General features: G+C 42.0%; 2 protein-coding genes across 5 annotated transcripts in view; one reads left to right on the top strand and one right to left on the bottom strand.

The window, feature by feature from the left end:
* The window catches only part of NIP7 (nucleolar pre-rRNA processing protein NIP7), a 71,187-nt gene that overhangs the window by 9,344 nt on the left and 35,081 nt on the right, over nucleotides 1-26,762 (top strand). The window contains exon 5 of one of the 2 annotated variants that reach the window (XM_036346422.1): nucleotides 1,597-2,026. The exons of the other annotated variant lie outside the window; for it this stretch is intronic. Coding sequence (XP_036202315.1) covers nucleotides 1,597-1,611 — 15 coding nt within the window. The 3' untranslated portion in view covers nucleotides 1,612-2,026. Of the gene's footprint in view, nucleotides 1-1,596; nucleotides 2,027-26,762 lie in introns of those variants that run through there. 2 annotated transcript variants of the gene reach the window in all.
* TERF2 (telomeric repeat binding factor 2) lies at nucleotides 938-26,542 on the bottom strand. Of its 3 annotated transcripts, XM_036346416.1 has the most exons (10): nucleotides 26,097-26,541; nucleotides 25,905-26,000; nucleotides 25,114-25,244; nucleotides 14,599-14,685; nucleotides 13,166-13,312; nucleotides 11,836-11,942; nucleotides 9,281-9,673; nucleotides 6,024-6,109; nucleotides 2,693-2,736; nucleotides 938-2,099 (listed from the first exon to the last, which is right to left on the bottom strand). In XM_036346416.1, the coding sequence occupies exons 1-10, from the start codon at nucleotides 26,539-26,541 to the stop codon at nucleotides 1,941-1,943; spliced, it is 1,695 nt and encodes a 564-aa protein (XP_036202309.1). In that variant the 3' UTR covers nucleotides 938-1,940. The 3 variants fall into 3 exon arrangements, with proteins under 3 accessions (XP_036202309.1, XP_036202310.1, XP_036202311.1); XM_036346417.1 differs by lacking the exon at nucleotides 14,599-14,685 and having other exon boundaries at nucleotides 26,097-26,542; XM_036346418.1 differs by lacking the exon at nucleotides 25,905-26,000 and having other exon boundaries at nucleotides 26,097-26,542.

Here is a 26,762-nt window from a genome sequence, read left to right as displayed (position 1 = left end):
GCCATAATCTTAAAAAACAAAACAGCATTAACAGCTTCTAAGCAAGTCTTGCTTCAGATTCAACACATTGACTCCAAGTGTAATACCTGAACTATCACAAGGGAATAAACAAAGAACAGACTTCATAATTGTGTTCAGTTCTGGAGGAGAGCAAATGTCACAGCACTCTTCTTGCTGAGGTGGAGGTGGGAGAGACCGGGATCATTTCTCAGCACACGGTGGCACAGGAACCCCACCCAGGTTCCCCACTGCCAGTTTTTACTCTACTCATGACATGAGCAGTGACTTAGACTCAGCGCAACAGTCAACAGTACATGGTAAGTTTTCTAGTTCTCTAGAAGCCAAAGTCTGTATTTTGTTTGTACACACTTCATTAACATAACACTGAAGCGATGTTTTAAAAAATGTTCATGGACCTGTACATTTTTCACATTTGAGAAATGCTGATTAGGATATTTTGCTTCCCTAAATCATCGCAGTGTCACTCTTCTACCCAGAGCACGCCCTCTTACTGAGGTGAGTTGAGGGGAGAAAAGCTTCTGGATCCGAATCCAGTTTAGAGGGAGACCACACTAGCTGCCACCAGATCAAGAGGCGGCGGCTGTATTGAGAGGAGATCAAGTTCTCACTGTCGTTTCATTTGGGGTTCATTGACGGAAAAAACAGTACCAAACCCCTAAACATGCAGTTAACAGGTAATAAAGCTGTACAAAGCTTCCAACTTGTAACTACAGGATGAATTTGAAACTTTAGCATTTCTTTACATCTTTCACTCCGAAGAGAATAAGTGTTCCAGGTGGCTTCCAAAGATGACAATATCCAGTATAGTTTGACATCGCTTTTTAACAGTCAACGTGGTTCAGCAGAACTTGTATAATTAACATTTTGCCACCTCCACGTGTTCATTCATGTTGAGCTGCAATTAAACAGCCACTTATATTTTGAGAGAAGCAAGACTTTAATGAAGAAGGCTACAAGTTATGGACAATAATTAGTTCTCAAATTTTAAAAAATGATTACAGAAAACACTTTACTGAATTTTCTTTTTGCTAAAAAGACAGTCTTCAAGGATGTCTGAGAGAGACAGCAAGCACAACACAGTACAAAAGAAGGAAATGTTGAATTCCAGTGCAAGACACAAACATAGCACAATTAGGGAATCAGGTGGAAGCAACCATTTTCACAAAGAATGGGATTAGGCTTTTATATTCAATCAGGATTGGGGTATTTTTTGTTTGTTTTTTTAAGCTTTAAAAGTCCAGCATAAGGAAGAGAATTGAGAAGAGAGAATGGGGCAAGGGGCTAAGCATATCTACAATCACCAAAAAAACACACGGGTTCCACCACATGAGAAGTGGAGGTTAAACCTGCCTACGTAGCCCAGCAAATATTAGGAGCAAATGCCAAGACTAGGCCTAGGTGTTGATGTCACAACAGGCTAAAACAGTTTTTAAAGGGACCCTGATTCCACCAGGACTGGTCTCTCATCAGCGTGGGCTCTGACAGACGAAGTTCCTTTGCATTTGCACCAAAAGGCTAAAGCTTTACCTGGAACAAGTTCACTCCAAATAATGCTCACGTTGCTGGTTTTAACAGGTCATGGAGTCATAAGTGTTCCTAAAAGACTCCACCATTTCCTAGGAGAAGGTCCTACTGATTACCAGGGATTGGAATTCAAGCAAACCACTGAAGAAGGGAAATACTAATGATATTCTGGCACTGTACAAGCTGTCTGCCTGTCGTCTCTGCCAAGGACATGGGATATACTTGGCTTGCAGCTCCATGATCTCCAACAGCGATGAAGTGGAACTGGGACCTCCCCCACGTCAGAGGAGGATGCCCAAAATTTTCATCCCAGCCCAACTTCTGAAAGAAAGCAGACTATCGGGGCTATTATTAGGAACCATGCTCCTGTGAATTCTGTGTAAATGAAAGCTGTTTCAGTTCATGCCAAGTCTTTTCATGGTCCGCCAGCGATCCTTAATCATCACAGCTGTTCGGTTAATAAATGGGTAATTTTTAGAAATGGCAGCCCAGTTTCCTTCCCCGAATTTCTGCACTCCAGCCTTGATCCACTCGCTCTCCTCTACAGTCCACTTCTGTAAAAGAAAACAAAAAGATTTATCATAACCTGGCTCTCCACTTATTTACATCTCCATACAGTGAAGAGGTAAACTCAAGAAACCTAGGAGAATATGAACCCCCAAAAAAGTTTTATATTTTTAAAACCTGATACAGACAATAAGTTAACACTGGATTCGGATATTTAAAATTTTCAGTGTCCTGCCATTTCACTTCAATTAATAATCACTTGTGCATTCAAGCGTCAAACTTGTGTGTTGTTCATGATCAGGAACATGTGTCAGGTTGCTGTCCAACTAGATTTTTCTTCCAGAGAATAACTACAGTAAGCCCTCACTTAAGGCAACTTTAAGTGAGAGGACGTATTAACAAAACCAATTTTATCCTAGGCTAATTAATAGAAACAAGACAAGTACAGCATCTAATCAACATTATAACAAAACATTGATAGAAAGGACGTTACTTGAGGATCTGCTGTATTTAACTTAGTTTGGATCATCAGAAAAATGCAAAGGATTTTTTGCCAGGTGCATGGGTAGTCTGTCTGTGAGATGTGGGTACTTATTTTACCTCTGTTCTACCCACACAACCAGAAAGAATTTTAAATTACCTGCTTTTTTGTTACACTGCTTGTACTCTCTTCATCTGGTGCAGCTGGAAAACATTAAAAGTAGATTCATTTCAGAGTTAACTTTCTCTGCACAAACACCAGAAAAAGACATAGAATGTCCCTAATGGGAAAGCTTGATTCAGATTTCACAAACTTTGAGAAAAGAAAGGATATCACCAAAGGAGAATTTGGTTTTGTCCTTTGTTTGCAAGATACCAATCATTTCAGCCCATGAAAATCTGTACACAGCAAATACAATACAAAAAGGCATTAATAAATGTTGGTTAATGATGGATTTGGGGCTCTTTAATAAAACTTACATTTTCTAAAATTACTGAGTGTGGTATTTAAAACCCTAATATACATCTTATACATACATGATTTCTGCTTTATAACCCCTTGCTAATCACTGTTTTGAAATAACTTTTACTGTTTCATGTCAGAATTTTAAAATCCCTGATCATTTTATATAAGTTTAAGTTTAATTCCTTAAACAGAAGAACAGGGTAATGCCCTAGCTGGTTTGGCTCGGTGGATAGAGCATCGGTCCGCAGACTGAAGGGTCCCAGTTCCATTCCGGTCAAGGGCACATACCTCACTAAGTTGCAGGCTTGATCCCTGACCCTGGTTGGGGCATGTGTGGGATGCAATCAATGTCTCTCTCACATCAAGATGTCTCTCTCTCTGTGTCTCTCCCCCTCCCTTCCACTGTCTCTTAAAAAAAAAAAAAATCCTAGCCGAAACCGGTTTGGCTCAGTGGATAGAGCGTCGGCCTGCGGACTGAAAGGTCCCAGGTTCGATTCCGGTCAAGGGCATGTACCTGGGTTGCGGGCACATCCCCAGTGGGAGATGTGCAGGAGGCAGCTGATCGATGTTTCTCTCTCATCGATGTTTCGAGCTCTCTATCTCTCTCCCTTCCTCTCTGTAAAAAATCAATAAAATATATATATTTTTAAAAATCCTATATAATAAAAGCCTAATATGCAAATTTTCCGCTCAACCACTCGCTATGACGTGCGCTGACCACCAGGGGGTGGCGCGGTGCTGGCAGCAGGTGGCTGTGGAGGTGCTGCTGGCCCTGATGGGCCCCGATGAGAGCGGGACCGCAGAGCAGGTGGGCAGGCAGCGCTAGGCCAAAGTGGTGCAAGCGGGGCCCTATCGCCCCCAGACGGCGATCAGCGGCCGGGAGCGGGGCCGCAACCCAGCTCCCAGACACTGAGGGAGCTGGATGGGGGCCTGATGACTCTGGCAGAGGGGACGCCTAAGGGCCCTGGTACTGCCCAGGGCCCAGAGGTCAGCTGGGACCTGCCCTTCCATGCCAGGCGCTCGTGCTTCGATCGTCAGACAGGCCTAGAGACCACTCATGCATGAATTTCGGACACTGGGCCTCTAATCTATAGGCTAAGTGACTGGCTGACTGGCTGGTAGGTTGACGCGCACTGACCACCAGGGGGCAGACGCTAAACGCAGGAGCTGCTGAGGGCACTCAACTTTGTAGAGTGCCCTCTTGCACTCTGGGACCCCTTGGGGGATGTTGGGACTGCTGGTTTCAACCGGATCCCCGCAGGCCAGGCTGAGGGATCCCACCTGCCAGAGGGACCCCCACTCACTCCGCAGAAGCTCTTCGAACCCCGGCACCCCCCCAGGTGTGGTCGGCCGGGGAGGGACCAAGGGAGGTTGGCTGCAGGGCATGTCCACCCTGCCCCGCCAGCCACCTTCTAATTAATTTCTTTTCAATATACACAAATCTGTGCACCGGGCCTCTCGTACAAGTATAAAAGACATGCCATTTCAAGGCAATGAGAGCTAGTTAAAAAGCTGCAAGAAAAGGCAAAGTTGCATAAACATGAAACTTGCTAGATGTCTCAGCAGATGCCACAGTCCCAGCAGTGTTTCCTAAACAATGGAGGAAGGTGGCTCAGAGCAGATTATTTATTTTTAAACTATGAAGTATTTCATACTATAGTGGAAGCATATTTCTAAAGCTGACACACATCTGGACTGCATTGGAAGTGGATGAACTTTTATATTCTGTTGTTCTTGACTATTTAATGCCACTGTTAATCATTTTGTTACTTCCCCCATTTTCCCTGTGATCTTGATCTTGCCAACTATGTTTTTGCTACTGAAGCTACTTTTTTTTTTAATTGATTTTTTACAGAGAGGAGGGGAGAGGGACAGAGAGTTAGAAACACCGATCAGCTGCCTCCTGCACACACCCCACTGGGGATGTGCCCGCAACCAAGGTAGATGCCCTTGACCAGAATCAAACCCGGGATCCTTGAGTCCGCTCTATCTACCAAGCCAAACGGGTTAGGGCTACTGAAGCTACTTTCAAAAGACAAAACCTAGGAAGTGGCAATGGATTGGTTGGTGGTGCGTTATAAAAGTGCTTAGGCCCTGGCCGGTTTGGCTCAGTGGATAGAGCTTCGGCCTGTGGACTGAAGGGTCGCAGGTTCAATTCCAGTCAAGGGCATGTACCTTGGTTGCGTGCACATCCTCAGTGGAGGGTGTGCAGGAGGCAGCTGGTCGATGTTTCTCTCTCATCGATGTTTCTAACTCTCCCTCTCCCTTCCTCTCTGTAAAAAATCAATAAAATATATTAAAAAAAAAGTGCTTAGCATCTCCAAAATTCACGCCCTAACCGGTTTGGCTCAGTGGATAGAGCGTCGGCCTGCGGACTGAAAGGTCCCAGGTTTGATTCCGGTCAAGAGCATGTACCTAGGTTGCGTGCACATCCCCAGTGGGGTGTGTGCAGGAGGCTGCTGGTCGATGATTCTCTCTCATCGATGTTTCTAACTCTCTGTCCCTCTCCCTTCTTCTCTGTAAAAAATCAATAAAACATATTAAAAAAAAAAATCTCCAAAATTCAGGTTTAGCTCTTAGATATTTCTATTAGCATATGAAATATGTGGTAGGAGAGATTCTAATGCAAATGCTAGGAAGTTCAATAATAATTATTGAAAAGCAAAGTTTCTTATCTTAGAAACCATGTAGAAACTGGTAAGAGATTTTGTACCTAAACAAAAATGCAGGGAATGGCCACTTCTACCTTTTCTAATTAAAAGACTTAGGGAGAACATCAGTTACAATTAAAGATAGGATTTATTAAAACAAAACCAGGAATTTTCATTAAATACAAAGTTCTGCTTTGACAATCTCCAGTATTTAATGGGAAAGGACATATAATTGACTCCTGAGACACAATGAGGAACTTACTGAAATTTTTCTAGTTGGGAGACAAGCAGTTTCTGAAACACTGATGTGATAGTAACATGCATCTTACACTTCCAGGTGTCAAGGAGAAACCAAGGAGAATCTCCTAGCTTACCCTGAACATCAAACAGTTCGTCCTCTTCCACCCAAGTCTCTTTTTCTTCAACCCCATTAGAACTGTTCCACTTGCCTTTGGGTAATCTGTGGAGAGATCAATGAGAGACAAGGTGTAAAACATTCATCCTGGGTCATTCATATTCTGTCCTTGGCTCACTTGCAGTCTTATATTTCCCCTTGCTCTGCTGTGACCACATTCGAGATTCACCTACATACAACTCCTAAATCCTAACCTGGCCTGGTATCTCCGTGTCATCATCAGGCTATAGAACCACTCCTCAGACAGCACTGAATACATCACCACCACCCTCAAAATACATATTTTTAAGGCTGTCTGGTTATTTTGCAAATGAGTAATGAAAGCAGTTTGCTTAATAAGTGCATAAGTTTAAAAAAAATTCCTTAAGTTCCATGAGTTTTTCTATGGAATTACCTAATTGACTATTTACTTTCCTTTGTTTTTTAATTGGATCATATCCCCCAAAATGTTATCTCTGAGAATAACTAATTTGAGACAAAGTAAAGGATATTTTTCCTTCTCAGGATATTAGCTGTTACTATTTGTGAATAAAAGTCAGACAGCTTAAGTTTTCTATCTACTTATCCTAGTGCTAGGATAAAATTTTCACCTCTGGGTCTGTCATTTTCACCTGAGTAGCTGTTCACTCTTTCTGCAGATAGTCTTTGCAGTTCAGTGGTAACCCCCTGCACCTACTCTCAACTTGGCATTTATTACGTGTACAAATGGTTTGGTACTTGATAATTTCTCGTGTTGTGGAAGGGGCTGAGATCTGGATTTTCATCCTATTAGTGGCTGTGTGCTCCCGGGAAAGTCAGGATAGCCTGTGGCTCCTGGATTTTGAACAGCCCTTGAACTAAGAATGGATGTTATATTTTCAAAGCATTGTAAGGAAACAAAACAAAAAATACACCACACACACACACACACACACACACACACACGGTCCACAAAACCTAAAATGTTAACCTTTTGCTGGACTTATATATAAGTTTTGCGTGTGGTCCCTTAAATTGCAAAAACCAGTAATTATTTTTATTTGGTTAATAAACACCTAGTACTTGCTCATGCCAAGTGGGGGGGAGGGGGGGAGGGAGATATAAAAACCTAGTAAGTCATGGCCCTGCCCTCCAGGTGATAAACCTTAATCCTGCCTTCCTCTCTTGCACTGGCCCAGCTCCTCCAGGCCCTAACTGCTCGCTCGCCTGGCAGCAGTGTCTAGCGCCACTCTCCTTTCCCTCAGTGCCTCTTCCAAACCCTCACTGGTATCTCATGAAACCTTCAGATTAGTGGGGTTAGAATTATTTGGACATAGTTAGAAAAGCCGATTACAGAGCATTCCCCAGCCCCTTCTCATTCAGTAGTAGGGTGCCTGGGAATATGTATTTTTTAAACATTCCATAGGTAATTGTGATATGAAGCCGTTTGAGAACCTCCACCCGATAGAATACAATAGGAATTCAAGTTCTGGCCCATTTACCTATCCAGACTTTTCTACTTTCTTCCTCCATGTGCATTGTATTCCCCTGCCATACAGACTACATGACATTTTTGGGAACATACCAGGTATTCTCATGCCTTTATGCAAGGGGTTCCTGCTGCCTAGAATCCCCAGGTCCCCAATATGCTTGATGACCTCTTGAGTAAGAGGTCATCTTTCAAGGCCAGCTCAACATCTGCTCCTCTGCAAGGTTTGCTCCACCAACCCTGCTGAGCAGGCTCAGCTCTTCCGTGGACAGGGGTCCCTTTTTTGTAAAGGGCCAGATAGGATCTTCGGCTTTGCAGGCCTTAATGTCTTTGTTGCAACTACTCAACTCAATGTAGCATCAAAAGTAGCCTTAGACAACTGAGCCAGATAATACATAAACGATAGATGTGGCTGTATTCTAATAATCCTTTACAAAAAACAGACAGCAGGCAGACTGGGCTCAGGGCCTGTAATGTGCCAACCTCTGCTTTCATATCACCCCTGGCGCATGAGAGAGGTAGTTATGTCTGAAACCTTCACAAATCCTCCCATTAATAAAACTATTGTGGTCAGGCACTCTTTCCAGTTTTCTCATCTGTTCATGGGCACTACCTACGCCTCACGAGGTCGCTGTAAGAAGTCACTGAGATCACGTCTAGAACGAAAATAAGCGTGTTGAGCTGCATCTACTTGCCCAGCCGTGACTCACTCACTCCAAATGCTGGTATTGGTGCATATAGTGCAGCTTAGTGTCTGAGTATGACTCACCTATCAGATGCCACAGCCCCGCAGGACACCTAGCACATGCTGCCAGAGCACAGGTCCCCAAACAACTACAACAAAGAGCAGCAGTACAGATGGCAATGGCCTGGGGAGACCATCAAGGTCACCTACAGCAGGATGACCAGGAGGTTCATGGAGGAGGCAGAATTTTTAAGAGGCGGCTGATGTGTAGTGTACAGGCCATGGGCCCTTGAGTCTCTAGACTGACCTGGATTAATGACTTAAGGCCAGTTAGCAACTTTTCTGAACCTTCCTCGTTTATAAAATGGGGCTAATAATCGGTAACTGAAGATTGTAGAGATTCAGTAATATAATACATAAATGTAGTTGGCCCACAAAAAGTGCTTCTCTTCCCTTTAAAGGACGGATGGGATTCTGACAAGCAGTGATGGAGGGATGATAGTCCAATCATGAGGGATGACAGGGAGCAAGAATACAGTAGTAGAAACAAAACAGCGTGTTCCAGAGAGAGCAAGCAGACCAGTGTGCCTGGAGGAAGGATCCATGAGAGGACACGAAGGGTAACAAAACTTGAGAGAGAGGTCAGGGGTCATGATAGGGGAGCAAAATGAAAGCATTCTAACCACTGCTCCACAGAACCTAGCACAATGTGAGAGGTTAGTAAATATTTACTGAATTTGCCAAGTCTCAAAAGCTCATAGAAAGTGCAAAACTGTAAATACTCATAAATCTCTAGTTAGTAGTCAAGGTACTCAGCAGTCTGCAAAAAATGGAAGCAGCAATGAGCAGGAGGCTCCGACACCCTTCATGCCCTCGTGCAATGCCTGGAGGCCCCGTGTGGGGCTTCAGAACTGGCACAGATGGCTATGTTGTCTCTCCCCACTCCCGAGTCACATTCTAGCAGTCTGAGCAAGCCTTGGTGGTGAACAGCTTAGATGCAAGTTACTTCATTCACAGAAGCAATACCAGGCCCAACCAGGACCACCAACCAGCCCCCAAACTCCTACAAAGAAGGTCTTCATACTTGGGATTCTTCTCCCTGGGAAGGGGTTGGTTGAGAACGGCAGGCGTGGATGGTGACGCTGGAATGATTTCCTGAGAGGAGTTGAGGCTTGGGCTCAGCTCAGTACTCTGACTATCCTCCTCCAAAACCAATCTGCTAATTGTCATACGCTTGTTCTTGGGCTGCAGTTCAGAGCCACTCTCTCCCTCAGCAGGAGCTGAACCTTCGTTTTCATCCTTTCTCGGTCTCTTGTTTTTGAGGGCCGGCGATGACAGGGATGCTTTAGTAGGAAGTACCAGATCTTTCTGGTCCAGTTTTGAGAAGATCGCCTCAGAATCTTGTGAACCGCACAGAGTCTTGAAAGCTGCTTTCAGAGTCATAATTCCAAAGGTGGTTGGAGTATTCCGTAGCTGCCTACAAATAAGGCAACATACTAAGATCAGTTTCACCACTTTTTTTTTTAATTTTTTTTTATTTTTTAATTTTTTTTTTTTAATATATTTTATTGAGTTTTTACAGAGAGGAAAGGAGAGAGATAGAGAGTTAGAAACATCGATGAGAGAGAAACATCGACCAGCTGCCTCCTGCACACTCCCCACTGGGGATGTGCCCGCAACCAAGGTACATGCCCTTGACCGGAATCGAACCTGGGACCCTTCAGTCCACAGGCCGACGCTCTATCCGCTGAGCCAAACCGGTTTTGGCCAGTTTCACCACTTTTTAAAAAAAATCTAACCTAAGGGTATTTTTCTTCATTGATTTCTAGGCAGAGTGGAAGGGAGGGAGGAGGGGGGTGATGAGAGAAACATCGATAGGAGAAAGACTCATCGATTGGCTGCCTTCTGCACACACCCCTGCTACCTGAAACCAGGGTATGTGCCCTTGACCAGGAACTAAACCTGAGACCCTTCAGTCCACACTAACCATGGAGCCAAATTGGCCAGGGCAGTTTCACCACTGTTGATGCTCATATTAGCAGAGGAATCCTCAAATTGAGGACTTGTAATTAAAAAAACAAAACAAGCCAAAACCGGTTTGGCTCAGTGGATAGAGCGTCGATCTGCGGACTGAGGGGTCCCAGGTTCGATTCCGGTCAAGGGCATGTACCTGGGTTGCGGGCACATCCCCAGTGGGAGATGTGCAGGAGGCAGCTGATCGATGTTTCTCTCTCATCGATGTTTCTAACTCTCTATCTCTCTCCCTTCCTCTCTGTAAAAAATCAATAAAATATATTTAAAAAAAACAAAACAAAACAAAACAAAAAAACACGAGAGAGAGAGAGCGAGAGATTGCTTGATATAACCTTACTTTACAAAAGCTTCTATTTACATTAAACTATGGATTTTAAACTCCAAATCAGAGAACCTTAAAAGAACGAGGGCCACGGATACTCCAGAGACCTCTGTAACTTGTGTGTGATCGAACCTGTTTGTCTGTGTGGACCACAGCAGTGTTTTCCATTATGTAAGAACTTTACACAGTGTCTGACAAATGTAAGTCCATCTGGACAACCTACTGATAATCCAGCAATTTCACTTTGAAGTCTAAACTCTCCTTCCAGCTGTCCCAGTCCGACCCTCGTGTGGCCAAAGTGAAAGACTGGTCTCCATTCTGCCCATTTTCTCCTACAATACACTTGTGAATGGGACCTTGAGAATTCTCAGCGTAAGAAGCGTGCCACAGTTTTGGAACAACAAGAAACTGCCTTTTCAAGAGAAGTTCATCTGTCGTTTGGAATAGCTAGTGTGCTTTAAGACTGTTAGGAGAGGGCAAACTGGCAGCCTGTAGGCCAAACCCAGCTGGCAGGTGTCTGCCTAACCTACTCAAGTGTTTTTTTGTTTGTTTGTTTGTTTTTTTTAATATATTTTATTGATTTTTTTTACAGAGAGGAAGGGAGAGAGATAGTTAGAAACATCGATGAGCGAGAAACATCGATCAGCTGCCTCCTGCAAATCTCCCCCTGGGGATGTGCCCGCAACCCAGGTACATGCCCTTGACCGGAATCGAACCTGGGACCTTTCAGTCCTCAGGCCGATGCTCTATCCACTGAACCAAACCGGTTTCAGCTGCAAGTGTTTTTTAAAAACTGGATAACTACCAACATTCAAAAATTGAGAAAGCTAAAAAAAGAAAAATTGTTATCTCACACAAAAATTTGAACTGAAGCTTGGGGATCCTTGGACAGCAACAATCACACAGGCTGAAAAGCATGCCCTCCTGGTTCACTGTCCATGCTCTCAATTACCCTAGACCCACTTCACTCCTTTACCTTTCCCACCAGGCCCCCAAAGGCATCTAAATTTGTGAGCCCCCTGCTTTCACAACTGGTCTTGGGAATCTGATTCACAGTCTGAACACTCTATTAACAGATCAGATATCAACAAGGAAGTGCTGAGTAAATATGGGCGAGGCAAAGAGCAACAGGAGGACGGAACTTTTGAGGGATGGCCAGTAAGGAATTTCTGTCAGGGATCTGACATCCAGTCTCCAGTACCCTCATTTTCCCAGGTGTGCTCTGTACCTCCACAGTGCCGTGTATGAGCAGCCCAGTAACAAGTTAGAAGGGCATCTCTCACCTCGGAGGTTCTCTGGGTGGCTTTTCCACAGGCTCTGGTGCTGGCTGTTTATCTTCCTTCACTGTAGCTGAGGCAGAAGACTCAGATTTCAAAGCCTTTTTGGCCATCTGGGAAAGGATGTCATCAGGAAGAGGAAGCCACAGAATTTCATTAATTCTCTGCTTCTTTAACCATGACCATACTCAATATGCAAACATGTTCACCTACAAACCCAATCTAGGCATAAACTAGGACATAAAAAGCAAGAGAACTTACAAGAATGATCTCAAATTTCTTCCTTTTCTTTTTCAAACAATGGCTCATAGTTTCTATGCTGAAGGAGAACTCAGTTTGAGTACTGCTTTTTCAAAGAATTGAAAAAATTCTTTAATTATGTGGTTTTACTTCACATTCCTCTTCTTGGGAATCTGATTCACAAGTTTGAACACTCTAATGAGTGTTCCTAATATCCTGACACTTGCTCCTGGATTATTCCAAATGGTCTGCTTTATAAATAATTTGAGATTTGCCAAATCTCAAATTTGCCAAATGACAAGTGATATCTTAGGAGCTGCGAGCTCTATCCTCACAAAGAAAGTGGCAGGTATTTTCCAGTTACCTGGAACACAAAGGAAAGGATCCTAGGCCAGGCCCAAGTATCCTGACACTTGCTCCTGGATTATTCCAAACAATCTGCTTTACAAGTAATTTGAGATTTGCCAAATGACTGCTAGGATCATTGACACTATCCTAATATAGGTCTTGCACACCTATAGTTAAGAGCCATGTTTTCAACACTCTCAAAATCCTAGTTTAAGAAAACTAGGAGAGACTGGGCTCTAATTCTTCTACAAACTGTGTTGAGCCTCACTGTTTCCCTTCTTTATGCTGATCTCTTTGATCCGATTAAAGAATGTCTTCATTTGGCCTCTTTTGCCTTATACTTCTAATCACACCTTTTCTCCAATTATGCCTTCTTCCTGTTAACAACCCCATCATACCACATCTAATAAACCACTCTTCCTCCCAATTTAACTTGGACTTCATCTCCTCTGGGAACCACCATCGACTGTAAGATGAATTTTCTCCTGTAGCAACCACACAGATTAATGACATGTAGAGGAGATAAAAATGGGAGGTAAGAGAGACAATCTTTGTTTCATTTGCCTCTGTCAGGATCTCTGCTTCTGTATATTTACGGCATTTAATTAATTAAGGAAGATAGTGGATATAATTCAGAGTCTTTTCCACACATTTATTTTTTCACTTCTAACAAGAGTTGTCCTTTTCTAATTGCCTGCACATCCTCAAGGCCATATCATGGTTATGGGAAGAGAAGGCCAAGGCCCACCGTGAGGAGGTAGGGTTCTGCATCATCCAGGTGACTCTCCAGGAAGCGCAGCATCTTCTGTTGGAAGGTCTCATAGGAAAAGTTCTGGATAACAGGGTGGGCCAAGTTCTTTTCACGGATGATGTTCAGGAGATCATTTCTCAGTTTCTGTACAAAGGACCAATATTGGCAACATGAAAAGGAGAACTCTGGTAAAAATTCAATGATGAGTTGTGACAACACTGTCAGAAATTTCACAACATTCTCAATGAAAACCACTGGTACACAGAAAGGAAGGGGAGCCCACCACAAAGGATGGGTCAATAAATGACGAATCAGCCACAGTGGGTTACCATGCAGCTATAAAATAACGATGAAGAACTTAGGGTCTAAAGTGCCTTTATACATTTACTTACAGATTATTAAACTTAAAAAAGAAACCCAAGATACAAAAAGGATAAAGAAGTTCTTTATCTGCTAATATAACATGATCTCTAAGACACAGTAAGTCAAAGAAGCAATTTACAAGAATACTCAAATTAGTGTGTAGAATATGCTCACATATGTATATGAGAAGAACAGGAAGAATGGATATGTGTGTATACAAATATCCATATACAGACACATGTACACTTATTTGCTTGCATATACGCAGAATATCTCTGAAAAAATAAAAAGCAGAAAATACTGGTGGCCTTTGAAGAGAGAGGAATGAGATGGCTGAGTCAGAGATAAGAGAGTATCAGCAAGCTCTTTGGTTGTACTTCTTAAATTTTGTGTTATGTACATGTTACCTTTTCAAAAGTTAAAATTTTAAGGAAAAATAAAGGGGGTAAAAAACCAAGAAGAGGATATCAACAGAGCTTTTGGCACCAGAAAATAGAGGAGTTACGTCCTTACAAAGGCAAATTCTCAGGTCTACAGGATCAGCATGGAGGCAGCAGTAAGTAAAGTCAGAAGTGATACAAAACTTGATAGTCTGATACCTGGTGCTGATCACTTAAAGTTCTGTCACAAAGCAGACAGAAATGGGCAAGTAAATGACTTATGTAAATTTGTGTAATAAAAAATAAAAATTTAAAAGCCAATCTAACAGTAAAATATCCTTGATATAAAAGACAACATGCTAGCCCTAACTGGTTCGGCTCAGTGGATAGAGCGTTGGCCTGCGAACTGAAAAGTCCCAGGTTCGATTCCGGTCAAGGGCATGTGCCTGGGTTGCAGGCACACCCACAGTAGGAGGTGTGCAGGAGGCAGCTCATCGATGTTTCTAACTCTCTATCTCTCTCCCTTCCTCTCTGTAAAAAATCAATAAAATATATTAAAAAAAAAAGGACAACATGCTAAAGGTGCTGAATATTTACATAACAACCCTAACAAAGAACTCTTTTCCTGTTTTCCCACAAAAAACAATGAAATGTATTTACGTCTTAGAAGCAAAATATTATATTTACCTGAGTTGTGGGGTCCTTGGACATATGTTTTTTCAAAATTTTTGAAGCCTTTTCAAATTCTTTATTTTTAATACAAATAATGACAGCCTACAAAAGGGGGAAAAACCTTTTTTTAACTGTTGTGATAAGTATGAGAATATTAAATGTCACAAAGCTTTACTAAAAAGTGAAACTGAGTCTTACATACCGAAGAACTTTTTCATTCTTTCAAATTCCTGTACTTAAAAACTAACAATTATTGTTCAAGCATTATGAACAACTGCAAGCTCTTTCAGTGTAGGGTATAGATTTTCAGCATTACATTCAATTTTTTAAAAAGATGCCTATTACAGCAAAATCTGATCCCCTAGATTACAGACCATTTACCCAATTTGAATAGGGCCTCGTACAGAAAGACAAAATGGACTCGAGTCATTCCAGGTCCCCAGAACAATTGGTTTTGTTCTTTTTCGATGCTAAAGCTTTGATGTAATGGAGGGAGAGAGGGTAGGATACATTATTCCAGTTAAAATGTGCAGGGAATTACTGAGACAGACAAACCCAGCTCATCCACAGCCGCCACAAAAGAGGACAAAGTTTCAGTTAGGATGAGGTCTCAACAACCAGAGGAAAAGAAGAGTCCTTTGGTAAAAAACACACACAAGAAAACCCAAGAGACTATAGTAGAGGGAAATTAACCGTAAATTGAAAATTAAAAAGGATATTTTAAAAACATGCGCCCCTTTTTTTTTTAATTAGAAAGGCCAGGGGAAAACTGGGAGCACTTGGAATTACCTAACAGGATAAAGTAGCTCCCTTAGATCCTGTCCCAAGAGAGGTATCAGACATACCTCACATACAAAAGGAAGGAAAATTGGTTCATAGGTAGATTATTTTCAGTCTTCACAGGGAAGAATTTAAGGAGAAACAGACAAGAGTAGGAGGAATAGCAAATCCATGAAGTACTAATCTCTGGTCATTCTGTCAACATGCTGAGCACAGCCCTACAGGGCAAACTAGTCAAATGCTCCTGAATGCATAAGCCTAAATTCTTGCTGCTCAGGGAAGGTACAAAGTCCTTCCATTTAATCCAGCGGTTCTCAACCTGTGGGTCACGACCCCTTTGGTGGTCGAACGACTCTTTCACAGGGGTCGCCTAAGACCATCCTGCATATCAGATAGTTACATTACAATTCATAACAGTAGCAACATTTTAGTTATGAGGTAGCAACGAAAATAATTTTATGGCTGGGTCACAACATGAGGAACTATATTTAAAGGGCCAGAAGGTTGAGAACCACTGATTTAATCAGATGACCACATTCACTTTTACAGAATTTTTTTGCAGAAAAATACTAAAACTATACTTTCTTGAATACCTTTTTAAGTCATTCAAAAATATTTTACCTTTTTAAGTCAGGTGCCATTGCTTTTAAATTTTATTTGCCTTGCATATAGTAAATTAATTTTTGGTGGACTGTTGAGTTTTAACACAAGTATTGCCTGCCTCTCTTAAGGATACAAAAACCTCCCTTGTGCTGCCTCTCTGTAGTCACTCCGCCACATCCCTAATCTTTTCACTATTTGGACTCCTCAAGAATGTCATAAATGGATTTATACAGTACTTAGCGCTTTTTTTTTTTTAAAGGACATAGCCTTGAGACTAGCTTACTTCCCTCAGTTTGATGCCTTTGCAATCCATCTATGTTGTTGCATTATCAAAAATTCTTTTTATTGCTGAACAGTAAATCCCTTTGTATGGATCTACTACAGTTTTGTTTATCCATTCCCCTTTTGAAGGACATTTGGGTTGTCTGCAATTTTTGGTGATTATGAATAGAGATGCTAAAACATTCATGTACAGGTTTTGGTATGAACATAACTTCATTTCTCTACAGTAAATACCCAAGAGTGGAATTGCTGGGTCATATGGAAAATGTATGTTTAACTTCATAAGTGGCCAAACTGTTTTCCCGAGTGATTATACCATTTTGCATTCTCATCGGCAACATGAGTTCCAGTTGCTCCACATCTTCACTAGCACTTCTTAGTGTTAGTTTTTAAAGTTTAGCCTCTCCAATAGGTATGTCCTGGTATTCATTGTGGCTTTACTTTGTATCTCCCTATTGACTGATGTTGAGCATCTTTTCATGTACTTACTTGCTATCCGCTTATTCTCTTTGGTGGTCTTCTGCCCATTATTAAAATAGAGTTGTTTCTTTTTTTTTTTTTGAGAGTTCTTTATATATTTTTCCTCTTTATTGAATTGGGGTAATACTGGATAACAAAATTATACAAGTTTTAGATGCACAATTCTAGAGTTCTTTATATATTTTGGATAAAAGTCCTTTGTCAGATATAAAGTGTGCAAATTTTATTTTTTTTAAAAAATATATTTTATTGATTTTTTACAGAGAGGAAGGGAGAGGGATAGTTAGAAACATCGATGAGAGAGAAACATCAATCAGCTGCCTCCTGCACACTCCCTACTGGGGATGTGCCTGCAACAAAGGTACATGCCCTTGACCAGAATCGAACCTGGGACTCTTGAGTCTGCAGGCCGATGCTCTATCCACGGGGCCAAACTGGTCAGGGCAAAATGTGCAAATTTTATATCCAGTCTATAGCTTGTCTTCTTTCTCAACAGTATTTTTCTCAGTTTTAAATTTTGATGAAGTTCAGTTTATCAATTTTTCCTCTTTTAGTGTCATATCTAGGACATAAAAATTTTCTTTCATGTTTTCTTCTGAAAGTTTTATAGCTTTACACTTTACATTTAGATTATGATCCATTTTGAATGAATTTTTGTATAGGCTGAGTTTTAGGTCAAGGTTCCTTTTTTTGCATGTGGACATTTGTTTCAATACTGTATGTTAAAGACTATCCCTTTATCATTAAGTTGCCTTCACATTTTTGTCAAAAAACTAAGTCATATTTGTGTGGGTTTACTTCTGGATTCTCTCTGTCCCACACGAATCTACATGTCTACATGGAGTATAATTCTTAAAATTGGGTGGTGAGTCCTCCAATTTTGTTCTTCTATAAAACTGTTTTGTTTTAGTTCCTCTGCCCTAACATATTATTTTATAATCAGTCTGTATCTCTAGAAAATCCTACTGAGACTGTGATTGGAATTATGTTAAATCTATAGGTCAACTGGAGAATGACATCTTAACTATCCTCTATAATAAAAGGGTAATATGCAAATTGACCCAACAGCAGAATGAGTGGGAATGACTGGTCACTATGACACACACTGACCACCAGGGGGAAGACGCTCAATGCAGGAGCTGCCCCCTAGTGGTCAGTGCACTCCCACAGGGGGAGCTCTGCTCAGCCACAAGCCAGGCTGATGGCTGCCAGCACAGCGGTGGTGGCAGGAGCCTCTCCTACCTCCTCAGCAGTGCTAAGGATGTCCGACTGCAGCTTAGGCCTGTTCCCCGCTGGCAAGTGGACATCCCTCGAGGGCTCCTGGACTGCCAGAAGGATGTCTGACTGCCAGCTTAGGCCTGTTACCCCAGGGAGCGGGCCTAAGCCAGCAAGTGGACATCCCCTGAGGGGTTCCAGACTGCAAGAGGGCACAGGCCGAGCTGAGGGACTCCTCCGAGTGCACAAATTTTTGTGCACCGGGCCTCTAGTGTACTATAGTCTTCCAATTCACAAACATGGTATGTTTTTCCATTTATTAGGTCTTGAATTCTTTCATCAGCATTTTGTATTTTTCCCCACATACAGATCCTGCACATGTTTTGCTAGACTTATATTTATGTATTTTTCTTTTGGGAGCTATGAGTAGTCCCATTATCCATTTTTATATAGAATGGGGCAAAAGTGGGTTTACAGTTGTGAGTATGCAAGTTTATTCTTATATTATTAAATATTGTATTATTTTCCATACAAAATTAGTTTCAGTTACCTATGGCCAATTGCAGTCCAAAATATTAAATGGAAAGTTCCAGAAATAAACAATTCACAAATTTTAAATTGCACCATCGCTCTAGGTAGCATGATGAAATTTCAGGCTTTCCCGCTTCATCCTGCCTGGACCAGGAATCATCCCTTTGTCCAGCGTATCCATGTTGCACACGCTGTCTGTTAATCATTTAGTAGCTGTCTTGGTTATCAAATTGACAGTCATAGTATGACAATGCTTGTGTTCAAGTAGCCCTTATTTTACTTAATAATGGCCCCAAAGCACAAAGTGGTAATGATGGTAATTAGGATATGGCAAAGAGATGCCATTAGTGTATGTATGTGTAGGGAAAAACATAGTATACATAAGATTTAATACTACCCAAGGTTTCAGGCATCTGCTGGGAGTCTTGGAACATATTTCCCATAATAAGGGGGAGACTACTGTATTGTAAATGGCACTGTTTTGGTAATTTGATTTCAAAATCTTTATTGCTAGTATATGGAAATATGATTGATTTTTGTGTTGATCTTATATCCTGCTATCTTGCTAAAGTTACTTAGTATAGCTTTTTTTGTATATTCCATTGGATATATTTTTATACAGAATGGGGCAAACGTAGGTTTACTGTGGTGAGTATGCAAGTTTATTTTTGTATTATTATTAATTATTGTATTATTTTCCATTTGAACACTGTGAACCTGCTTTTGCCCCACCCTGCATACAGGGTGATGTCTTCTGCAAAAAGGGACAATTTTATTCCTTCCTTTCTTGTTTGTTGCTGTTTATTTCCTTTTCTTAATTTACTGCACTAGCTAGGTCTTCTAATATGATGTAGAATGGAAGTAGTGAGAATGGATTCCTTGCCTTGTTTTGGATTTTAAGGACAAAGCATTCCTTCTCCACCATTAAGTATGATGTTGGCTGTAGTTTTTTTGTAGATGCCTTTTATCAGGTTGTGGAAGTTACTTTTTATTCCTAGTTTCTGAGTGTTTTTATCATGAACTAATATTGAGTTTTGTCAAATACATTTTTGGCATCAACTGATAATGACTGTGTGGTTTTTTTCCTTTAGATTAATAGAGTGGATTACACTTATTTTCAAATACTGAATCAGCCTTGCATTTCTGGGCTTTAGTTCCCCACTGTGCCACACACTAACTGCATCTGTATCCAGGGCTGTATCTACAGCAGCAGGATGTACAGTAAAAAAAGCAATGGAACCCAGCCTGTGTGGTTCAGTGGTTGAGCATCAGGAGGTCCCGGTTTGATTCCCGGTCAGGTCACATGCCTGGGTTGCAGGCTCAATCCCCAGTAGGGGGTGTGCAGGAAGCAGCTGATGAATGGTTCTCTCTCATCATTGATATTTCTATCTCTTTCTACCCCTCTCCCTTCCTCTGAAATCAATAAAAATATATACTCTTTAAAAAGCAACGGAAGTTGCTCCAAGTTCTGGGGATCACACCTCTACTGTTAAAGAGGAAAGGAATTCTGCCTTCAGTTTTCGGTGCCTGCCCTGCTGCCATCACTATAGTACTGCCTAGGTGCTGGGGCAGGAGAGAAGGGAGTTAAAAACAAAACTGGCATTTCTCCCACCCTCTCTGACCCTTAGATCTTTCCTCTCCTCAGACCAGAGAGAACCTCCCTTGGAGTTCTTTCTGTTCACACCTGGTGTGCACTTCCAGGTCTAAGGAGCCTTCAAGTCCAGGCTGGAAGATACTGGAGAGGGGAAAAATGATAAACTACTCATCACCAGTTTGGTAGACTTTCAAATGCTGGTGTTCTTCCCCATCTCTTACTACCATTTACATTTCTAAGTCCTCAGAGAGCTGTTCCACACATTCTGTGCAGGACTTATACTTGCAGCATTAAGGTAAGCAGAAGAGAGTATGCTTAATCTATTCCAGAACTGGAACATAGGTCCTGTTGTATTTAATTTGTTAAACAAGAAAGGAAATGCAAATGCTTTCAAAATCTAAAAGTCTGCCTCCAAAGTTTGTACTATGAGCTTATCTTTTAAAACTAAGTATTAATTTCCGGTGAAGATTTCTTTTAAAGAGATGAACCATTGCTTTTTCACTTGAGAGTATTCAGAAGTGTAATTTCTTCTCTTATGTGTCTGTTAAGGTTCTTGGGGTGTAAGCAATAGCAGTGGTTTCTTGCTAACTTAAACAAAAGGGAAATTCCAAGCACAGATTTTCAATAGAGGGGAGACAGACTTATGATTGGGGGGGAAAGATAGAAAATGAACAGAAAGAGAAAACCAAACTCACAGAAGAAAGGCTAAAGAAGAAAACTCAGAAAGAATCCAGGCTGTTATGGGAAAGCAGGCATGCTCAAAGCCTTGACAAAGCCTTTTGTTTCAAAAATTAAACTTCTGGGAGAGTTTGTCTGATCCACCAGCCCCTCAGATGGGGTAAAGCACCAAAAGAAAATCAAAGTGCTCTTACAAAGCAAGGTTCAGGGAAAGTGCTGCCACAGCAAAAAGCAACAAATAAATGCTTCCCCAAAACATGCCATACATGCTCTTCGCTGCTGTTTTCGACAGAAGCATTAACTGAGGAATGTCTCTTTTAGGGATGAAGAGAAAACCAATATAGACTCAATAGCATTACTTTACAGAAGCAGTTTCCAAACTCTTTGGTCTTGGGATTCCTTTATACTCTTAAATGTTAATGAGGATCCCAAAGAGCTTTTATTTATGTGAGTTATATCTATTAATAATCATATTAGAAATATAAAACTGAGGAAATTTAAAGATATTTATTAATTCATTTAAAAAACATTAATTCATTACAGTTTAACATAAATACATACCTTTATGAAAAATTACTATATTTTCTAAGACAAAAGTTTAATGGGAAGGGTGGCATTGTACATTTTTACAAATCTTAATATCTGATTTAATAGAAGAAAGATGGATTCTCATTTCTGCTTCTGCATTCATTTTGTTTTGGTTGAAATATATACAAAAAGTAATCTGGCCTCACAGATATGAAGTTGGGAAAGGAAGGAATATTTTAATAGCCCTTCAGAAAATTATGGCTATATTTCTTCAACTCTATACCAAACTTTGGCAAGTGAACTTTCCATCATCTGTTACATAAAAAAGTGTTAGTCTATCTTATACTTTAAATGGATCTTTTACCCACAAGTGATTCTGTAATATAATGCACTGATCATCTGGAAAATATTGGTTCATCAAATTATGTAGATCATCCAAATATTGACCCATTTATTTAAAATATTTTTAAAGTCACAGTTGTTAATTCCATCATCAATCTTATCAGAAAAGTCTTGAAGAATTGGGAAGCTATCAAGCACATTAATACAAGTTTTCCAAAACTCTTTCACTTGAAAACTTGAATTTTGTCATTGGTAACAAATACTGACAATTGTTTTCCTTGAAGTGACAAGTTCACTTTCTCAAGAAAATAATGGCCAGTTCCTTCAGGTCAGTGGTTCTCAACCGTCCTAATGCTGCCACCCTTTAATACAGTTCCTCATGTTGTGGTGACCCCCAATTTCATTGTTACAAATTGAACATAATTAAAACATAGTGATTAATCACAAAAACAACATGTAACTATATATGTGTTATCCCATGGTCTTAGGCAACCCCTGTGAAAGGGTCATTCGACCCCCCAAAGGGTCGCGACCCACAGGTTGAGAACCACTGCTTCAAGTCAAAATGGTGTTCCACTAAAAAGGCAGCTAGGCCCTGGCCAGTGTTGCTCAATGATTAAAGTGTTGGCCTATTCACCGAAGGGCCTTGGGTTCGATTCCCAGTCAAGGGCTGGTACCTGGGTTGCAGGTTCACTCCCTGCTCTTGGTCAGGGCATGTATGGGAGACAACCAGTCAATGTGTCTGTCTCACATTGATGTTTCTCTCCTGCTTTCCTTCTCTCCCTCTCTCTACTTTTTCTCCCCTCCCTCCTCCCTTCCACTCTCTCTGAAAAGCAATGGAAAAAATATCCTCATGCGAGGATTAACAACAACAAAAAGGCAGCCAGGTCAGCCTGCAACTCAATCACTCCAGGGGGTTTCTTGAAGACAACCATCAAATTTGCAGCAAAAATACTTCAGGCAAAATTCTTATTTTGTCACACAAAATAGTGAAAAGATGTTTGCTCAAGAGTCTAGATTAAATAAAATTAATAATTTTTACTGTTTCCTCAAAGACATTCTTAACTGAAACTGGCTTTTTTTAACTGCAAGCATGTGGCAATGAATACAAGGAGTACTAATCCAATTTACCACTACCTTGGTCATGCTAAGGCACCAGCAATTTTACCCATCATTGCTTGTGCACCATCAGTGCAAATGTCAATGCACAGAAAAAAATTGACTATTGTTTTTGGCATTGTTATGAAAATTGTTTTTGACCCGTTAAAGGGTCCTGAAGACCTGCAAGAAATCCCCAGACTATACGCTGAGAAGATCTAACTTAAAAAATAACTCACTTGATAAAAAAAAAAAAAGGACAAGTGACATAGTATGTAATAACTAGATCAAGATAATTTTGATAGCCAGCCTCTAAGATGGCCCCCAATGATCCCTACCTCGCACATAGTCCCATTTTATACACTAATCCAGAGTTGGTCTGAACTATGTGACCAATAGCATATGCCTGAAGTGATGGTACGACATTACTTCTGAGATTAAGTTATAAAAGATTGCAGCTTCTGTCTTGGGCTCTCGTTCTCCTGGATCACTTGTCCAGGGAAAGCAAGCTACCATGATGTAAGCAGCCCTGTGGGAGGCAAAGAGCTAAAGTCTACAACCAACAGTCTTGGAGGAAGTGAGTCCTGCTAACAACTGTGTGAGAGAGCATGGAAACAGATCTTTCAACCCTAGTAGTCAGCTTGACTATAATCTCATGGGAGACTTCAGCCAGAAATACGCTGGCTGAACAACTACCACATTCCTGACTCTTGGAAAATGGGAGAAAATACTTTAATGTTTTAAGTTGCTAAGTTTTGGGATAATTTGTTACACAGCAGTAATAGTAATACAGTTAAGTATACCGAGATCTTGTACCTGGTAGAAAATGGAAAGGAGACGGAGTCAACATAAGAAAATGCTTAACTAGACTTTATGAATAGATTTTTCCTTAACGAAGCTCCTACACTAAAGATCAGTGACCTTAAAATAATATACAGCTGAAAGATGAAAGCCCACAAAGCTTCTTCCAGAAGACAAATCTATAGTCCTTGTGTTCTGAAGGAGTTGCACTTCTCAGCTAGCTACGTAATAGCAGCTACACAAATTACTCTGAACTGGTGCTGTTTCTTTCCATTCGAAAGCTATTCTGAAAGCCAGCATGGATTTCTCTTCCCTTGCTAATATGTCTTTTCTGGCATTTTCCCTCCAACACAAGCCTCGCTTACCTAAACCAAAATTCTATTCTTGCAACTAGAATTATCTAAGCTTTCTTTGCAAGAGCAAAAGTAGCTCTTTCCAAGGCCCTTAACTGAGTAAATGTCTGAACCTCACACACACTAGTTTTAACAGGGTACCTGAGCACTCAGCACACCACCAAGGGACAGAGTCCTCATTGCTAAGCAAGGCTTTAATCTCAGCCTCCTCTGCCTCGGACGCAATTCCATCCTTTTAGGGGGTGCTCTTTCTTTTTCTTACCAGTTTTCTTACTTTCTATCACCAAGGCAATGCTGAGCTGTTGTTCCTCAGTCCCCACCTCTGAATCTGCTTCCACATCCCTAGCCTTTGTTATTGGAGAACAAAACACTCTTTCTGACTGGTTCCCATGGCCACTCTATGTTTTTGGTATTTTTTCCCCTCAAATATGTTTTTATTGATTTCAGAGAGAGGGAGAGGGAGAGAGCGATAGAAACATCAATGATGAAAATCATCAATCAGCTGCCTCCTGCACGCCCCCTGCTGGGGATCAAGCCTGCATCAGGGGCAGGTGCCCTGACCTGGAATGGAACTGTGACCTCCTGGTGTATGGGTTGATGCTCAACCACTGAGACTGGCCAGGCCAAGTCCATGTTTTAAATAGGTTCTACTACTTGAAGCTACCTGAGCCATGACAGAGTCAATAGTCCCAAATTCCTAGACACTCCACTAGCTTTTTTTCTTGTCAAGAACACTACCTGTGCAAGCCTTCCACCATGACTGTTTTTCTAACTGGCTGATTATCACAATGTGCCTATTCAAGGGGAATGTTCCCTAAGCCTCTCTTCCTGCAATTGCATGAAATAGCCCAGAGTCCCACATTTCCCAAGGCCCCAGCTCTTCTCCTTGGTTTATTATATATAAGGGTGACCAAACCAGTTACTTCTAGTCCTTCCACAGTTCTCCGAAATGTATGTAATAACCTCCAGGCTTCAGTGCCAACCCATTTCCTACGTACTGTGGCCCCTCCTGCAAGGGCCACATGAAAATCACAAAAGCTGAGCACCTACCATCAATGGTTCTTTCCAAGTCTGGGCTGAGAAGGGGTTGCCTGAAGAGATAATATCTATCTGTATGTTCATGTTTGAGTGTGCTCACTTGCTCTCTCTCCACCGTTTTTCCTCCACCGCACACAAAAAGATAAGCATTGTATCCTCAAAGACCTCTGATTTTTGTTCAAAGAAAAAAGAAAAATAGAGCCTTACAGCCTCCTTGACCAGTTTTCTACTGGATTCCACCACTGCCTCTGTCAGTGTAAATTCCGTTTTAATCATCTCCAGCACATTGATAGCTGATTCCAGGGGTGTGAGCTCAGCCTCCATATCAAAGGAACAGTCTAGGACAAAGAGCACAGTTTTCACTTTAAAGCTATTTTCTCCAGAGTAGAAACGTTATGTCCAAAAATACATATACTAATGGACAGGAAACATGCAAATATAGTAAGATTTGCATTTGATTGCTGACTAACTCGCTATAGGCTTACAAACATGTTAAGGGTCCAAATTCAAGTCAATTAATTTGAAATGACTTAATTTTCAAGACAGGTAAAAAAAAAAAATTTTAACACATGCATTTGCAGCTCAGATTTCAAGATGCACACATCCTCCTCGGATACAAGCGGCCAGAAACTGTAGACCGTTTTGCTAAACAGCTTTCAAGTTCAATTCAGAAAATAAAAATGTGCTTCTACTGTGAAAACTCTCTATATGGGGGGAAAGATGTGGCCATCTTAACATAACTCACTTCAGACAGCAGCAAAGTTGGGGCGAGCAAGAAACAGGTGGGAGGAAATAAAAAGAAAAACGCAAACCACAGAAAAGCAGGCAAGAGAATCTCATCAACTGCAGAAACTAGAGCCCAGAGCATGCTCATTCCAGAAGGAACACGACCACTGATCCGAACGCAGCGCACCTCAATCCCGAATCCGTCAGTCCCGGATGTAAATTTGGTAACAGAGTAACTCTAAACCCGGAGAAGAACACAAACATTGCCATACCTAAATTCTCCCCTTCTTCAATGCGCGACAGACACTGCATAACCCGCAGCAGCCGGGACACGGTGTGCTCCTTTCCCAAGGGCCTGACAAGCAAAGCTGGGAAAGAAGACAGCGTTGGCTCGGCGATCCCCCTCCCCCAGCCCCGAACACCGCCCCCCACCCCCACTCCCCTTCCCCGGGCCCGGCCCTCACCCTGCATGATGTCCCGGATCTGCCTGAAGTCCCCGTACCGGCTACTTCGAAAGGCCCGCAGCGCCTCGTAGAAGTAGAACTTGAGCACCCAGCGGTTCACAGCCTCCTCCAGCCGTGCCTCCCCCGCGCCCCCCAGCCCCGGATCGTGCCGCCCCCGCCGAGCCCGCCCGCTGCTGCGGGACGCCCGCCGGCTTGCCGCCCGCCCGGTGCCGTCGCTGCTCCCGCCTCCTCCCGCCATCGTGTCCGTTCGCCGCGCACCCTCCCCGCCCTCCCGACCGGACCGCTTCCTCGACTGTGACGCCGCCGGATCACGCAGAACGTCCGGGCCGGAAGCGGGGCCCCCTGTCCCGGCTCCCGCGGCCATGATACAGACAGCGTTCCGAGCAGCCCGCGGGCTTCTGGGTGGGAAAGGACCGTAGGGTCCCGGCCCCCTCTCGGCCCCCATAGTTCCGGTACGCCTGCCGCAATGCTTACCGGGACTTGAAGTCCATGCTGTTCAGTTGCGCAACCCAAAGGGTGTTTGCGATCAAGGGTCAATTTTGCTCCGAAATTATGGAACACTGCACTAGAGATGCGGGTCTTTGTATAAAATATTGAAAAATAAATACGTGCAGCTTATTAAGCACTAATTGTGAGATGTATCATAACATGGAGGAAACTTTATAA

The sequence above is a fragment of the Myotis myotis genome, unplaced genomic scaffold (genome assembly GCF_014108235.1).
Source record: "Myotis myotis isolate mMyoMyo1 unplaced genomic scaffold, mMyoMyo1.p scaffold_m19_p_19, whole genome shotgun sequence".
NCBI lineage: Eukaryota > Metazoa > Chordata > Mammalia > Chiroptera > Vespertilionidae > Myotis > Myotis myotis.
The sequence above is the reverse complement of the archived record's forward strand: the minus strand, read 5'-3'. Positions and strand labels throughout refer to the sequence as shown.